The following is a 17,781-nucleotide window of genomic DNA, read 5'->3' as shown; positions in this document are numbered from 1 at the left end:
TTGACTTTGACCTGTTTTCTTCTTTCTGTTTTGCTTCATGTCTCGTCTTCTGCACTCGCAGCTCGATTTGGACAAGTGGGTATGTTTTACGGCATTGGTCTGTTGCCTCCTGTTTGCCCTTTCCACTCCCCGCCCGCACAACCCCTACCTTCACCCACCATATCTGGGGCTTCCACCTTTTACCTGTGCAACCTGCTTAACCCTTAAACCATGCTTATTCTAGCTTGAGAGTTCAGGGTTTGTAGAAACTCTGGAGTAGTTATGGAAACAAATCAGTATTAAAAGACATGGATTTAAACATACTAGAGCTGTGGCTGCTCCCGGTGTATGTGCCAAGGCAATAAGTACACTGTGCCTGAGCTGTGGCTACTCCCGGTGTATGTGGCCAGGCCATAAGTACACTGTACCTGAGCTGTTGCTCCTCCTGGTGTATGTGGCCAGGCAATAAGTACACTGTGGTTGCTCCCGGTGTATGTGGCCAGGCAACAAGTACACTGTGCCTGAGCTGTGGCTGCCCCTGGTGTATGTTGCCAGGCAATAAATACACTGTGCTTGAGCTGTGGCTGCTCCCGGTGTATGTGGCAAAGCAATAGGCCCTGTGCTGGAGATGTGGCTGCTGCCAGTGTACACTGTTTGTCAATACATGTCCCCTGCACCCCAATTCTCCCAACATCAACACCTCTCAAGGAATAGGTATCACTCTTTCATAAGAGAGTATTTATATAGTCTTGACACCATGGCGGTGCTCCGCTGGCTCTCTGATGAATAGGAGGTGGATCGGGCTGCCAACAGCTTCCATTTGGAGCTCTTATTGGGGTGAACTGGCCGGTGACAACAGGGGGCGGATCTAAATGTTAGAAAGGTGGTCTGGAGCTTGGAGGCGCAGAGAATGACACTTTCATTATCAGAAGATTCAGATGATCCAATCCTGATTGGTTGTCATTCCTTTTTGAAGGAACAATAGGATCCATTTTAGGGCAGTGCCTGATAGTCTAATCCACCCTTTCCCCCTGCCCTGTTCTTCAAGACTCCTCCATCACACCTCGGCTCTGTGCATTTAGCTCATAGAAGGCCCCGTCGACTCCTTTGCAGATGGCACCCCGGTAACGGCCGGCTCAAATCCGGAAACAGCCAACTTCGAGTTACCACCAGACTCATAGGAAAGATCCCTGTGGGGCTGGCATCTAGCAGCCTCTCTCCCACATAAATCACTCTCTTTGGTAGATCGTTTACCAGCACGTTACCATTCTCGTGGCTGACTATCCTGGACCCTCCCCCTCTCCCAAAAAATAAAGCCCGAAATCGTGGCGCCATTTTTGATCCAACTCTCTACTTCAGCCGCAGCTGAATATGAAGACCAGGAACGTGAGCAGATGCTGAAGAAAATCTTGCTACTACTGGAGCCCTCTACAAAAGCTGACCGCATTAGCGGCCCTTGGTGTTGCTGAACCTGCATTGCTGCAACAGCATCTATGCAGGTGCCCCTAAAAAGTTCACCAGGGAAACTCAGCTCATCCACAACAAAGCAGCTTGCGGGCACGAAGAAACAGTAGCGCATCCCCCTTGGGCCTAAAGACCTTTAGTGGCTCCGGGTTATCCTCAAGATCTTGTTCAGGCTTATGGGCATCACTCAACGGGCCATCTGGTGTATTCGTCCCAAATCTCTGACCTCCTTTGCCACTCCTCGTGCACTTAAAAGACATATGTGTTCCTTCTCGAATGATCTACATAACCACTTTCAAGAAGAAACTCCCCAAGTGTAGATTACTGTCATTAATGGCCCCTGCAATACGGAATAGGGTCCTGCCTCAGGGAGACCGAGACCTAGCTTCCGCTGATCACCTTGTTGAGCGCGCATATTTCTAAGGATTCCTAGCAGGCGCGCCGGCGGATTCACATTTCTACCATGGCCCTTACCTGTGCCTAAAGAAGCTTTTTATAGTGTTTACCAAAGCACTGCAGCCTCCAGAAATGAATGCGACTGGGGTTCAGTTATGGTTGGTGGCCCTTCTCCCCTTCTCGCTTCTTCCCTCCACTCGTCCCTTCTCCTCTTCTTTACCCCCTGCACTTGAGTGGCAGATTGCAAAACCCCAACAAATAACGAGAATGCATTCCTCTGGCTGGCCTGCACTCTGACACCCATGCTATAAGATGTTGTTTTCCATATTTGCAGTTGTCGTATTCATTTTCTTTCCAGGATTATCCTATAGTATGTTGGAGATAGGTCAATAGTGGTCCTACATTTGTGGGTCTGCAGTGAGCTTCCTGAAATGGGGTTGTAGATTATAGATTATAATTCCCATCTACATGTCCCGCGATTCAGTAATGTAAGAACAGGTAGCTCCAGCTTCATTGTAGCAGCCCCCAGAATTTGGAATTCACTCCCAGCGAATATCAGTAATGAGCCGGCCCTGAACAAATTTAAGAAACTTCTCAAAACATAGCTATTTAACAAATACTAAACACCATTGTTCTTCTATCCAATGCATATATTTCGTACCGCTGTAATTATCATATATGTAATTACTAAGTCTGAATATCTACTCAATTGTATATGCAACCACTAAGTCTAAGCTTTCATGTAACTACGCCGTGATACCCCTGGGGTTGGGCGTATAACAAATGCAATAAATAAAATAAATAAATGAGCACTGCACTTTCCATAAAAACCTCACCCTATTTATAGGAACACTGGACTACATAGGAAAACTTCATCACTGGTGCAAACACTGCAGAAATCACTGGCAGGCCTCTCAGTTTATGGAGGAATCATTGCATATGGAAAGACGACACAACACTTGGTTTAACATTGGACAACTTTACAGACAGAGCATTAGAATGTTAGTTGCAGGTAGTGCTAGGGCTCTGCATCCCAGCCACTATAGAGAAAAAGAGAATGGAATGGCAGGGCCAGAACCTAGAAGAATTGCACAAAGACAATAACATGTTCAGGCAAGACAGGACAAAGGTCACATCCATCATGCCCCAGTTGGGATGAGCATGCAGAGGGTAAAGCCTTCTCTTTGATGATGTGTTTGTGGGTGCCTTATAGGTGGGCATACTTTACTCTGAACATGCAGGATGAAAGGTGGCAGCCCTAGTCAAGGGTCCTTTCTGACCCAACCCCCATCCTATGATCTTCCCACAATCCAGGACTATTTCGTCTTGTGTAGTAATTAGCTGGGTGCTCCCATCTCTGGTTCCCCAACTCAGTGTGCCGTGCTCCTGTTCCAACCACCGCCTGCCCTTTAAACAAAGAACCTCCCTCCTCTTGGTGTTCATCGTGTTGTGATTTTGTCTGTTCTCTTTTCCCACCTGTCCCCGTCTCTCTGCATGGCACCTAATCTGTTCTCTTTCCTCACAGGCTGAAACGTGGCATCAGGCATCCTCTTGACCCCAGTGTCGTGCACTGGGATGCGGAGTCCGGAAGATATATCGATGCCACGTTCAGTGTTTCTAGGGTGTTTAAATTGATGCTAATCCTTTCAGTATGTTGCAGGTAACAGGCGACTGACTCAGCAATGGTTTTACGTGTCTTTGAAGAATGGGAAGAAGCTGTGTGGGGATTTCGAAGAGGGGGCAGTATAGAATAGAAGGACAAAGTTATACAGTGGATCAACCATTGTTCTTATATACATCCCAATGACGGGGAAGGTTTTACACAATGGATACAGATAGGAGACTGCAGTAGAAGTTGTGATAAGAAAGTGGCATGGCAGACAAACCACAAACTTGACTGTAGCTTGAAACTATCCTCTGATTGCTTCTGGATCTAACCACATTTCTTATATCCCGTCGTAGCCTCCACACTCTCTTTATTGTCAAAGATAGTTGCAAGATTATTAGATACAATTGTCAAAAAGCAGTGAACTGAGTGGAGTGGGGTCTGAATCACCAATTTCACAGGAAGCCGGATACTGACGTGTCCAGGAGGTGGTTAGATTAGAATCCAGGAGTCTGAGGTTACTAAACAGTAGATATGGATGGCCATCCTTGTGGTCCAGCCTTTGCACCTTCTGTCCCCCAGAAAGGATTACATTTTAACAGAGTGGAGTGGAGTGTGGTTAACCTGGCTCTGTTCATCCACAGTTGTGGTGGTATGTTGTACCGTTCTACTAACGCTAACCGGTGTGCATTTTACATTTCTTCATTAGCATTATAAACAATTTGATGACATTTCCGAAAGAAATAGAGTTTCTGCTGTTGGGTCTAATGATTTCTTTGTTATGGTACAGAATAGGCAAAATTACCGTAAATTACAGTCAACTGTTCACCCCTTAAGTGCTGGAGATCCTTTTGATTGTGTAAATGGGCCTGGATCATGTTGTGTGTTGTGTCTTGTTACAGGAACATGCTTTTGTGGCAGGAAGCCAATGGGTGCAAAGAGACAAACCCTCCTACTCACCTAGTCCTCCCTAGAACGAAGAAAAAGGAAGGGCCATGCACATAGATGTATCCTTCTTAGTGTGAGGAACAGGTGGGAGTCCAACACTTTGTGACTTCATAATAGAGTGAGGATAGTGAGAAATTCCCCCAAAATAATTCTTCTTCTTATCGAGACATAGCTTGACGACACATGACAGTGGGATGCACTCTTCTGGCACAGTCTCCAAAAATGGAGCCGATGATCAATGGGTGTATGGGAGACTGCGCGAGACATAGACCAGCGAAGATGTACGGAGCTGCGGGTCGTGGGCACAGGATTTGGGGTACATTGTGCCCAGCTCTGTTGAATGAATTCTTCGTCTCTCTGACTGACAATCTCTCTGTCTTCTCTTTTTACAGTCATCACAGGGTGGCGGCCACCGGACCTTACTGTACGGTCATGCCATCTTACTGCGTCATTCCCACAGCAGTATGGTAAGTCATGGTGAGATGGTCATGCGTGTGTGCCCAGGGGTCTCCGGTGACATCCCTTGCGTTGGACGCCCCTGCTGGTGCCCGCGCACCACCATGGACACATGTGTCTATCGAGGTACACTTTTTTCATACAATAATGCGATTCTTGAAGAGGCTGTAATATAACTGCGTCCTGATATGCCAGTACCTGGACCTTATTGGAACACAATAGCTCCAGTAGAGTATGAGAAAAAGAGGCGGTTATTCGCCAAAGGTCGGTACCACTTGGTCGAGGAAGCGGAGTGGTTCACATGCAGGTGTTTCTATTTGCGTTCAACACCCACCTCTCCATTTGATGAGGCACTTCATTAGAGTCTTTGAGTGGCCCGTGTAGATGGAAAAAGCTATCAAAAGCTCTGACCACAAGGCTTTTAGGTGGTGCCAGGGACGTCATTTCACCAAAATGCCAAGGGTAGCAGAAGTGACATCACCCGACCCTTGACCTCTGATGACATCACAGGAAGTGATGTCATTTGACCGCACCCCAAAGTGATATCATGGGAAGCGATGGAACACAACCTTTCACCCCTTCACAAAACAGGAAGTGGCATAACATAGCATTGTTCCTAAGTACACTACGAAAAATATGGTTACGATATCACTATAATGTGATATACATTTCATACAAGAATGGATCGCCATATGTATCATTAAGATCAGTGTATATAGCAATTATTGTATAGAATTCCAGAAAGACCAATTATTTGTTATTCCTATTATTTCCTAGTCTTTCTTATTTAGGGTCACTGCTGAAAGTGTGGAACCCCTGTTCTTTTCATATTCTTCCTTTTTTTTTTTTTTAAAGAGGCCTGAACATGAATGCCAGCCATTCCACAAGCAAAGAGCCACATGGTGCTGGCCACAGCCCAGGAGCTTGGCTTTAGGGGTAGCAAGGGAGACCTCAGTTGCGACCCCTGGCAATCCCTAAATGACGTCCCTAGGTGGTGCTTGTCTGAATTCTGCTTGGCTGGGGAGAGAGTTCTACCACTGAATGGCTGTGCCTAGATGTTGTACCACCATTGGAGAAAGAGTGGTAAGCAATATGCAGGGTGTGCCTATGGAGTCTGCGTAGCATTCAGACATAAATGGTAAAGTAGAGGGGGTCTACCTGGGTTTCCAACACAGGCACCCACATTTTCCTGAGTGTGATATCAGTGGAGGTCTGTGCTTGGGGGCCTCCCTACACTGAGGAGACCAGGGGTATGCGTGTAGGAGTGTGACTGGGGGAAAATAATCAAAAGGGACGTGGTGTACCAGGAAATAGTCCCGTGCTGTGGGAGAGCGTGGTATAGGTGGGTGTGTGCACTGGAGGGTTCTCCTTGCATTAAAGAGACTGATTGTAATGGTGGGTGTCATTTCACTGTGAGTAGTGTGGTAGACATGGATGTGGTTGGCCTGCAACTCCTATTTACACCTGTTGAACATGCGCCAGCCTACTTTGGTTGGTGAATTACTGGCTTAGCGTTCAGTGGTCTACAAATACAGAAAGGTTGGCCAACATGGCATCATCTGGGCCGAATAGTGGGGAAGTAAATACCTCTGTCTATCAAAGTAAATAATCACCATTGACCCTCTGCCTTTCCTTTCCATCTAGTACTTAAGCTGCTTGACGACCTCGCGATCGCTGACAGACAAATTAGCCTTCGACGTGGGCCTCCAGGAGGATGCAACAGGTATGTACACACGACAGCCAACTGGAGGCATACCCAGCAGTGAAAGACACACCCTAAGGTTGGCCTTTCTCGCAGGGCACACCAAACAGCGTCATCTTTTAAGAGGCATTATATCTTCCAGAAAGAGCTGGACCTCTACCACGTTTGCCAGCTCTTTCTGGGGTATTCCAGGGATTCTCCATTTGACGCAGTCTTGGGCTCGTGAACCCGGGTGTACCCTGGATTCCCGTGCCACACACCGAGTCCTGGGGGTAATCAGATGGGATCTCTGCCGTACGTGCATGGGCTGAAAGCAGAGATCAGGGATAGAGGTGGACATACAAAATATGGGGACCACATTTACAACAGGCCGCCATGGACTACAATTAAGCACCGGGCAAAAAGCAAGGCAGAGTCGCAAGGTAGCTTTTCCTATGTGGCTGCATCAGAAACTGATGCCGCAGGAGTCGCGCTTGGACAACCTGCGCGGAGCAGGCAGCGCACGGAGTGGACTTCTGCTCTTGGTTCCCGCATCTGCATTACTTTGCAACCTCAGGGAGATGAGAGTGTGAGAAATGTGAATCTTTCCCTCCCAACACATCCTTTATGTATTTGGGTAATTTCACCTCGAAAGCTGTAGGGAGATGCAGAGTTGGCAAGTGTGATGAGAGAGTTGGTTATGTGGTCAATGGAAGATCCGGAATTTATGGAAGAAGCCCCAGCAGAGATAAAGGGAAAAGAGAGAGAAATGGCAACGTACACATTCAGCAAGCAGTGGCCATCCCACAAGAGTACCTGCATCTTTAGAGAGAAGGTGGTTGGTGAAATAGAATGTTTTGGTAGGAAAGGCCTAGCAATTCATCAGTGTGCGTGTTCGCGCTGGTCTGAGGGTCTTTTGCAATATGGTGGGCGAGGAGTGCAGGGCATCATAAAACATGAGGGCCAAAGGATGGTGCTGGTCTTAATATATAACATTGGTTATTTCGGCGTGAAGAGAGTTCCGTTTACGGTGTGCGTGACGTACGTGGTCCTACTAGTCGGCCAAGAGGGTGGCACTTTGAGCCACAGGTGGTCAGTAATAATCACAGAAAGCATTTCTTTGGACAACCGCCCCTTCTCACAACTTGCTCAGCAAGGTTTGAAGTGCTGCTTCTCACAACTTGCTCAGCAAGGTTTGAAGTACTGCTGCGTCTAATGGCTCTGGATCGCTATTGCATTCCTGCACTTGAACCACAACAACATGGTTGCTGCTCGTACCCCCTATTGATTTATTTGAATGTATTTCTGTCCTCCCACTGCTGTATGGCTGCTTCTAAGCACATTGGGAATTAGTGTGGGGGGAAGGACAGGGGATTTCAGCTAGGCTCAATGTCTCCACGGGAGTAATAGAGTGCATTAACAGTATCATGGAAGAGGTGAGTTGTGTGACATTTTCAGAATTCGCTCAAGACCTTCTCAATGCGAAGATATAAAGGGTGAGATTTCAACAGAAAGTGACCTCAAAACTGCTATAACTTCTCTTACCACCTGAGAGTATGTTATATGAGGCACACCTCAGGTGCCTGGTCGTTTGGTAGACCAGACCAATGAAGCATGTGACACAAAAGCAGTGGTGGTAGGTACATGTTATATCTGGAGGACTTCACTAAATGCAACTGAGCGTAGCGCGGGAGCCCAAATCAACCAAGAAGGTTTCGGTGGGATTCTCGGAAGTCGCACATGCCATAACGCCATCTAGTAACCGTCACTGGAACTTTACCTCCAGTTCAGAGCCACATCAACAAGGCATTGTGGGTATGCAAAGGAGCCCAAATACAAGCCTTTTTCTCCAGAAGATTGCCTTCATCTCAAAGGGGAGCACTACTTTTTAGGTAGCTAAACACACTGATGACAGACATTTCTCAAGTCTGAAAACAACTACATACCACATAGCTGGTTTTAGCCTTATGAAGGATCATCAGTGTAAGAGAGTCTGACAGTCTTGCAGTTGGAGCATTAGAGCATGTTTAGCAAACACCAACAAAATTAGGGTGGGTTTCAAAACGCTTGAATAAACAAAGTTCACCTAATCAACACAAGACATACATTTCTCAAGATGTCTGGCTTTGGTTGATTAAGCTATGTATAAAGTAGCAATGCCCTGCAAGACAAAGGCAATTTTCTGTAGCAAAAAGCATGCATTTGTGCTAATTTGCATAACCCACAATCCGTTAGTGATGAGGCTCCCAATAGGAGATGAACTTCCAGCGAAGGTTAATAGATGGCGCTGTGACATGTGTGACTTGACTCAAATGGATTATTCTACTGTCACATTTCAGGGGAACGTATATATAAGTATATAATATTTATTTATTTAATAATTATTATGTATGTGGTAGAGTGAAGCTTGACTGCTCTGCTATGTTACCAAATTGAGAAGGTTTTAATATAACTTGATGGACGCCCTGGTCCCCCACTCAAGATATGTCTCTTCACACTCCCCACCACTAGGACTATGGAAAAACGTCCCTAATAGTTTCCTTAAATTTTATACTAGCAGAAACATTGGCCTTTTTGTAGCATTAACTGGCCTTCTAGTAGCAGTAGCACAACACTTCCAGTAGCATAGCATTGGCCTTCTTATAGCATTATGTTGGTCTTCTTGTAGCATTGCCTTGGGCCTTCCACAGCATCACCTTGTGGCTTCTAGGAGTATGACCTTAGGATTTCCAGTAGGATTCTCTCTGGCTTTCCTATAACATTGCCTTAGGCATTAAAGTATCATCTCCCAAGGTCATTCAGTAGCATCGCCATGCTTATGCCTTTGCTATTAATACCACTGCACCAATTCCTCTTGAGAACTAGATGGAACTCTTGCTCCAGATCATCAGATTTTGTTAGACTTAGCTGGAAATCTTCGGCATGTATAGACACCCATACAGCACAAATAGCATCTGACATGGAAAGGTTTGGGTGTCTTTGATCCTCTTGGGAGATCATATCCATGTACCTGACACTGAGGTGTCCTTGCCGTGCCCTAATATCTGTCAGACATGTGTTTACCCAATATATACCTGTTATGCTCTTGGTTGTTCCTGCCCTCATACCCCTCTGTGGGAGTTGTTGCTCTGGGGAGTTCTTCCATCGGCTAGACTGAATGGGAACTGCATGGGAGCTCTTGCCTCTGTGGGAGTTGTTGCTCTGGGGAGTTCTTCCATTGGCTAGACTGCATGGGAGCTCTTAACTCTGTGGGAGTTGTTGCTTTGGGGAGTTCTTCCATCGGCTAGACTGCATGGGAACTCTTGCATCTGTGCAAGTTGTTGCTTTGGGGAGTTCTTCCATCGGCTGGACTGCATGGGAGCTCTTGCCTCTGTGGGAGTTGTTGCTTTGGGGAGTTCTTTCATCGGCTGGACTGCATGGGAGCTCTTGCCTCTGTAGGAGTTGTTGCTCTGGGGAGTTCTTCCATCGGCTAGACTGCATGGGAGCTCTTGCCTCTGTGGGAGTTGTTGCTCTGGGGAGTTCTTCCATCGGGTGGACTGCATAGGAGCTCTATCCTCTGTGGGAGTTGTTGCTCTGGGGAGTTCTTCCATCGGCTGGACTGCATGGGAGCTCTTGCCTCTGTGGGAGTTGTTTTTTTGGGGAGTTCTTCCATCGGCTGGATTGCGTGGGAGCTCTTGCCTCTGTGGGAGTTGTTGCTTTGGGGACTTCTTCCATCGGCTGGACTGCGTGGGAGCTCTTGCCTCTGTGGGAGTTGTTGCTCTGGGGAGTTCTTCCATCGGCTGGACTGCGTGGGAGCTCTTGCCTCTGTGGGAGTTGTTGCTCTGGGGAGTTCTTCCATCGGCTGGACTGCATGGGAGCTCTTGCCTCTGTGGGAGTTGTTGCTCTGGGGAGTTCTTCCATCGGCTGGACTGCATGGGAGCTCTTGCCTCTGTGGGAGTTGTTGCTTTGGGGAGTTCTTCCATCGGCTGGACTGCATGGGAGCTCTTGCCTCTGTGGGAGTTGTTGCTCTGGGGAGTTCTTCCATCGGCTGGACTGCATGGGAGCTCTTGCCTCTGTGGGAGTTGTTGCTCTGGGGAGTTCTTCCATCGGCTAGACTGCATGTTGCTCTGGGGAGTTCTTCCATCGGCTTCACTGTGTAGGAGCTCTTTCCTCTGTGGGAGTTGTTGCTCTGGGGAGTTCTTCCATCGGCTGGACTGCATGGGAGCTCTTGCCTCTGTGGGAGTTGTTGGTTTGGGGAGTTCTTCCATCGGCTGGACTGCATGGGAGCTCTTGCCTCTGTGGGAGTTGTTGCTCTGGGGAGTTCCTCCATCGGCTGGACTGCATGGGAGCTCTTGCCTCTGTGGGAGTTGGTGCTCTGGGGAGTTCTTCCATCGGCTGGACTGCATGGGAGCTCTTGCCTCTGTGGGAGTTGTTGCTCTGGGGAGTTCTTCCATCGGCTGGACTGTGTAGGAGCTCTTTCCTCTGTGGGAGTTGTTGCTCTGGGGAGTTCTTCCATCGGCTGGACTGCATGGGAGTTCTTACCTCTGTGGGAGTTGTTGCTTTGGGGAGTTCTTCCATCGGCTGGACTGCATGGGAGCTCTTGCCTCTGTGGGAGTTGTTGCTCTGGGGAGTTCTTCCATCGGCTGGACTGCATGGGAGCTCTTGCCTCTGTGGGAGTTGTTGCTCTGGGGAGTTCTTCCATCGGCTGGACTGTGTAGGAGCTCTTTCCTCTGTGGGAGTTGTTGCTCTGGGGAGTTCTTCCATCGGCTGGACTGCATGGGAGCTCTTACCTCTGTGGGAGTTGTTGCTTTGGGGAGTTCTTCCATCGGCTGGACTGCATGGGACCTCTTGCCTCTGTGAGCGGGAGTGCTTGCCTCTGATGAAGTTCTTACATCTGTAGGACTCTGTGAGAGTTTTTGTTTGTGAGGAGGCTCTTGTTTCTCACAGACTCTGGGGACGTTCTTGAGTCTGATGGAATTCGTGTGTTTGCTGGACTCTGGGGGAGGTCCTACCTCTAAGTGAGTTGCTGCATTTACTAGACTCTGAGAGGATGCATGCCTCTGAGGAGGCCCTTTGTGTTTGCTGGTCTGATGGGGAGTTCCTGCCTCTGTAGTAATGCATATCTCTTGGGGGGGGCGGGGGGGTGGGGTGCTCTCACTTGGTGACTCTCAGGCTTAGAGGCTGCCTCTAGGGGAGTTCATGCACCTGCTAGACTCTGAGAGGGTGCATGCCTCTGAGGAGGCCCCTGTGTCTGCTGGTCTGATGGGGAGTTCTCTCACTTGGTACCTCTCAGGATTAGAGGCTGCCTCTAGGGGAGTTCCTGCACCTGCTAGACTCTGAGAGGGTGCATACCTCTGAGGAGGCCCCTGTGACTCTACGGGTGTGTATTTTAATGCACGTCTCCTTTTCTCTCTGTGTGTGCAGGGGAAGCCTGCTGGTGGACTATTCACCCAGCCTCCAAACAGCGCTCGGAAGGTGAGAAGGTGCGCGTCGGTGACGACCTCATCCTGGTCAGCGTCTCCTCCGAGAGGTACCTGGTAAGCGCCCGCTATGTTATATCATGTTACGCAGCTTTTATACTGTGCCAGTCACCAACTGGGTGGTCTACCAGTGACAAAACCCCGCCGAAGTGGGAATGATTGCGCCCCTACTCGGGATATCCAGACTTTAGTCTACAGAAGAAAGGAAAAGGGAAGGAGGGAAGCAGCGGGAAAGGATGGCACAGATAAAACAAACAGTGGCGTTGACTCATGGGTGGGGCAGGTTAAAGGAAGAAGGATTGTGTTTGTGATAGGTTAGGTGCTCGCCGCTGGGGTCATGAATTCAGGGCAATGGAGGCAAAGCGTTGACGCTTGATGGACCCCACCATACATCACCCCCACACCTGATCTCTTCTTCTGCACCCCACCGAAAGGTGCAGCTGCCCTGATTCTGGGTGTAGTTTTCATGTTTAGTGTTTGTACATTATCCCAAGTGTCAGGGACTGCCCTGGGTCCATAGAGGAATCTGGCAATGAAGGGCGTTAGAATCCCTCTATAGCTTAATGGATCGCTCCTTACCGAGCCCTTCATTTGAGGTGTTATCCTTCTACTTTCTTGCTCACAGTTCACTCCTTCCCCTCCCCCCTCTTGCCTTCCTCTGCCCTTGTCTTCCCCTACTCTTTCGCCTTCCTCTTCATCTTTCTCTCCGGTTTATCATCTCGCCTCTCACCCTTGTTCTTTCTCTCTGCTTGCTGCTTCGTCATCTGCTCCTTGCTCTTTCCAATGTCCGTGTTCACCTAGAAGTCCCACCCCATCTCTCCTCCTCATCTGCTCCCTTCTATCCTTCTTTGCCTGCCTCAGTCTCCTTTCCACCTCTCGCTCATTTCCCCTCCGCCCTCCTCCCTCTCTGCTGCCATCGCCTTTGCATCATCATCGCCTCTCATACTTTCCAATCTTTCTATGCCTGCAAGCTTTTCCGTGAGTTCTAAACCTCACCCCCCTGCAATCATTCCATTGCCCCCAGGGTCGGACTGGGCCCTAACATTGTCTCGGCCACCAATGAAAAAGTGGCCCACAGTTGCAAATGGCTATTCATTCCTTTGACGGAACTGTTTGAATTGCACCCAAGGGGGAGTTTTTGGATCAAATGTGATGCAAATTGTGCATGTTAAAGAATATTTATTTAGCAACACTGGTCAAACCTACTAGTCGCATAGTGAAGTAACTCATAAAACTGGCCCACATTGGCTAACAAGTGGCCCAATTTGACCAAAAGAACTGGCCCACACCAAGATTTTGTGTTTTTGATTTGGCCGTGGGCCTATTGCCCTATAGGCCAGTCCGACCCTAATTGCCCCGCTTCAGCTCTACCGTTCCCTCCCGCGAGGCTCCTTCCCCCAGTTGCACTTCCAGCTCCTGCCCTGCTCCATCTCCCATGGGAAGCTTCCTCACCTCTCTCTTGACTTGACACTTCTCGTTCTCCCCTTTCTCTCTAGCATCTCTCCACGGCCAGCGGAGACCTGCAGGTGGACGCCTCCTTCATGCAGACCCTCTGGAACATGAACCCCATCTGCTCCGGCTGCGAGTTAGCTGAAGGTACTTTCCTCTCCCAGTGCCTGCCTGGCCTGTGATGGCTGGGTAGCGGCTCTCACTGTGTGCCTTTCCATTCATGCTCAGCAGGGGGCGCCAGGGAGTTACAGCTCTTTAGGTGTTGCCAGGGCCAGCCCTACAATTTGCACCGAGTGCATGCACCACTAACATGCATGCGCACTGACAACACTGGAAGTGGCATCACAGAAAGTGATATCAATCTTTCATAACCAAGGGTGTCATGCAAGCTTACATCACAATCATTTGCCAAGAGTAAGCCAAGAGGCAAACATCTTTGTCATGTGCAATATTTGATTGGTCACTGTGATTATTATATATGGAACAACTCTACTATTTAATCGTTATTGAGTTTTTTTTTAATGGTGTACAAATGATTAACTTCTAGGGCCTCCCTATTTTGATAAGGTACAATGAGGTAGAATGAGTTGCCCAGGATCACATACTTTAGTGAAATAGTGCATCCAGGGTTTCAACCACATATCTTCTCAGCTCTTGCTGGCACACATATGCAATTAAGCATGACATACACGTGCTAAAAATTCTGTTTAATAGAACTAACGTACAAAAGTACAGAAATCCCATACTAAAGCAACCAGCCAATATACACAGCTTTATAGAATCACGTAAACACAGGGTATGATTGTAGATAGGATGTAGAAAGTAATATGAGCCTTACAAATCTCCAGAGTTTTACAACTGCTCTTCTAAGACTCGAAGGCACCCCCTTAAAACAAGTTGTGTTATATAATCACCTATTAAAAGAAACATTTTTGTGCATGGCAACAAACAAATACCATTAAATAAAGTATGTGGTTTAAAATCTATGTTGTGAAGCTTCTGGTTGTCTTGACAAATGTGACATCCATCTGTACCTGTTGACGGCTTTTTTATGCAAATGGTACCATTGTTCTCATAATTACTTGTTGGACAAACTGACTCTCAGAGTGGTAGCTGGCAGAGCAAACAAGACGACACTCTCATGAGGGGGCAGGGTGAGTAGCAAGGTACAGCATACACACATATACTCACCCACTAAAGAAATGGCCTCACTCTCCTCTCCTCCCCCTCCTAGCTCCCCAGCTTCTAGGCCTCCCCTGGCCCCCTCTCCACTTCCCTCCTACTCTCCTCTTTCTCATCCATAGCACCGGATGAGGTCACTGGATAAGTACTCTCTATGAAAGTCTCCTCCAATCAGGTGCTCCCCTGCTCCACCAGATCTTTCAAGGGCAACATTGCCTCTCTTGCTCCAGCCTTGGCTGAGTTCTGTAATCACCCCTTTGCCACTGGTTACTTCCCGCTACCCTCCAAGCCCTCCCTTGTGCATCCTCTCCTCAAAAAGCCCTCTGCCGACCCCTCCTGCCCGGCTAACTACACCCTATCTCCATTTCCCACTTCCTGGGCAAACTCCTGGAGAAGCTGATCCAACACACTGAATCTATTGGTTGTCTCCACGGCCACCGGTCTGGCTTCAGAGCAGCCAGAGGCATGGAAACTGCTCTACAGAACACCCATGAAAACTTGCTCTCAAATCTCGATTCCAATTCTCCTTCCGCTCTTATCCTTCTGGATCGTTCCTATGCCTTCAACATGGTCAATCATGGCCCCCTGGCAAATTGGTTCAGTGACACCCTTGGCATCATGGGCCTGGCACTGGACTGGTTGACCTCTTTCCTCTCCGACCGACATTCCCAGATAACAACTGGGTCCTTTTCTCTCTCCTATCACACTGTCCACCTGCGGCATCCCTCAAGGCTCTATCCTCTCACTGTGGCTCTTCAGCATCTAGCTCGCCCTTCTGGCTCACCTGATCTCCTCCTTCTCTCCTCAGTTCTAGGGTAATGCAGATGACATGCAGCTCTCCTTGAAGCTTCCCTCCTCCTCGTCTTCCTCCTCTCTCACCCCTGACTGTCTGACTGCTATTCAGGCATGGTGTGCTGCCAGCGATCTCTGCCTTAATGTCAGTAAGACAGAAATCCTTCTCATTGGGACCCCAGCTTCCTCCTTTCCTCTTACCCTCTGGCCGCCATCTATGGGCCCCCTCCCCTCACCCTCTTGTTAGGCAAAAAACCTTGGTGTCATCTTTGAGTCCTCTCTCTCCTTCTCTACTCACATCGTGGATCTTGCCAAAAAGGCCCACTATCAGCTGCACCCCCTGAGAGGAATTCCCCCTTTCCTCACCTTCCCCCAGAAACCCAATTTCTCCAGAGCTCTGGTCCTCTCTGGACTTGACTACTGCAACAGCCTCTTCCTCAACCTTCCTTTATCCTCCCTTCGCCACCTTCAAATAATCCAGAATAGGACTGTGAGACTTATCCTTGGCCTCAAGCCCAGGCACCACAGCTCTTCAGCTCTACAATCTCTCCACTGGCTCGAGGTTGCTGCTTGGATCAAGTTCAAGACTGTCTGCATCATATTCAAGGCTTTCTGGGGTCTGGGACCCTGCTCTATCCAACTCGCTCTCCCTAAAAACCTCCCTGCTAGAGCCCTTCAATCTTCTAGCTCCAACTCTCTGCAGATCAGACGCCTCTCTAAGCAGAGAGTGGGGGGGGGGGCAGATGTATCTCCTCCGCAGGAGCCTCCCTCTGGAATGGTTGTCCTGACACTCTCAGGCTTGAGCCGGATCTCCTTAAGTTCCAGAAGCTCTTAAAGACCCTCATTTTCTATTCTTCCTTCCGTCCCCCTTTCCCTCCCGTGCTAACAACCCTGTCTGCCGCAGTGACTGGCTGCATGGTTCCCTCTGAGTTGTACAGGTCACCAGGTCCCCCCCACCCTGCTTTATCCTCCCTTCGCCCCCTTCAACTAATCCAGAATAGGACTGCAAGACTTATCCTTGGCCTCAGGCCCAGGCTCTGCATCTCTTCAGCCCTAAAATTGCTTCACTGGCTCCCACTTGCTGCTACGATCAAGTTCAAGACCCTCTTCATCATCTGCAAGACTTTCTGGGGTCTGGGACCCTGCTCCATCTAACTTGCTCTCCCTAAAAATGTACCTGCTAGAGCCCTTCAGTCTTCTAGCTCCAACTCTCTGCAGATCAGATGCCTCTCTAAGGAGAGAGTGGGGGGTAGATCTCTCTCCTCCGCAGGAGCCTCCTTCTGGAATGGGCTCCATGCCCCTCTCAGGCTTGAGCTGGATCTCCTTAAGTTCCAGAAGCTCCTCAAGACCCTCTCTTTCTCCTCTTCCTCTCCTCTTACCCTCCCCTGCTAACAACCCTGTCTGCCGCTATGACTGGCTGCCTAGTTCCCTCTGAGTTCTATAGGTCACCTGGCCTCCCACCCCTGCCCAGTCCATGCCCTCCTCGAATTTAACAGGTGGCCTCTCACCCCACGCACCCCATGCAATCCCAGACACTTGCCCTCCTGTCCTCCCATTAGCACTTGCCTAGCTCCTGTGCCCCCCCTCCTATACCCCATCACACTTGCACCCTCTCTCTTCACTCCACCCTGCACTTCACTTCCCACCCTAGCACAGACTGGCACTTAACCCCCACCCCTCTCGCACCTCTTATTATTGCACTTACACAATCTGCATGTCACAAGGCCTAGTAGGACAGTTATTGTTATCTTCCCCCCTTGCCCTTCCCCTTTTTTCTTTTGTGGTGCCTTGAAACACCATTTGTTGTACAGGCGCCTTACACATATCCAATAAATAAAAATAAATGAAATGATCACACATTATAAAGGTGTGATTAAACAAAATCTATATTAAGATTAAGTTATTGAAATTAGAAAAGGAGTATAAAAATCATTAAGGGGAGCCCAAATGAACACCAACGAGCAAATCAAAGAACTACGTGGATATTTGTAGCATGTAAGTCATTCTTTTGGAATATGTTTAGTTTAGTTTCAAGGTTCGTCCATACAGAAAAACAGTAAAAAGTCAGTAGGCATCTCCAGATTAAAAAGCAAAATGGCTGAAATCTACTATGTTCACAGGAGATCTGCAAAGGGCGCAATCGTTGTCCAGATGTTGATGAGGGACTCCACCAGGGGAAACCCTGATCACCCGTCAACAAAAGAGTGCCTGGAAGGAAGACGGCAGATGTGTCCCCTCAAGCTGGGTGCAGACAGGATCATGGCTGCGGGACCCAGGAGAAAGGGCTTACATCAGAATCCCCTAGGCATTGAGGAAATGATGTTGACAAAGCTCCTGCAGGGTGACTAAAAGGTCCAGGAGACTAAGGT

At 48.6% G+C, this 17,781-nt stretch overlaps 1 protein-coding gene across 8 annotated transcripts in view; it reads left to right on the top strand.

Moving 5' to 3' along the window:
- The window catches only part of RYR1 (ryanodine receptor 1), a 946,449-nt gene that overhangs the window by 108,198 nt on the left and 820,470 nt on the right, over positions 1–17,781 (top strand). For 5 of the 8 annotated variants that reach the window (XM_069644323.1, XM_069644321.1, XM_069644322.1 and 2 more), the window contains exons 4-8: positions 62–79; positions 4,786–4,860; positions 6,494–6,572; positions 11,934–12,046; positions 13,486–13,585. In XM_069644323.1, coding sequence (XP_069500424.1) covers positions 62–79; positions 4,786–4,860; positions 6,494–6,572; positions 11,934–12,046; positions 13,486–13,585 — 385 coding nt within the window. The remainder of the gene's footprint in view (positions 1–61; positions 80–4,785; positions 4,861–6,493; positions 6,573–11,933; positions 12,047–13,485; positions 13,586–17,781) is intronic. The other 3 variants (XM_069644325.1, XM_069644324.1, XM_069644319.1) reach the window with 1 other exon arrangement.

The sequence above is a fragment of the Ambystoma mexicanum genome, chromosome 2p (genome assembly GCF_040938575.1).
Source record: "Ambystoma mexicanum isolate Mex_15411 chromosome 2p, UKY_AmexF1_1, whole genome shotgun sequence".
NCBI classification, from domain to species: Eukaryota; Metazoa; Chordata; class Amphibia; order Caudata; family Ambystomatidae; genus Ambystoma; species Ambystoma mexicanum.
Note: the sequence above shows the minus strand (reverse complement) of the source record. Positions and strands in the feature narration are given on the sequence as shown.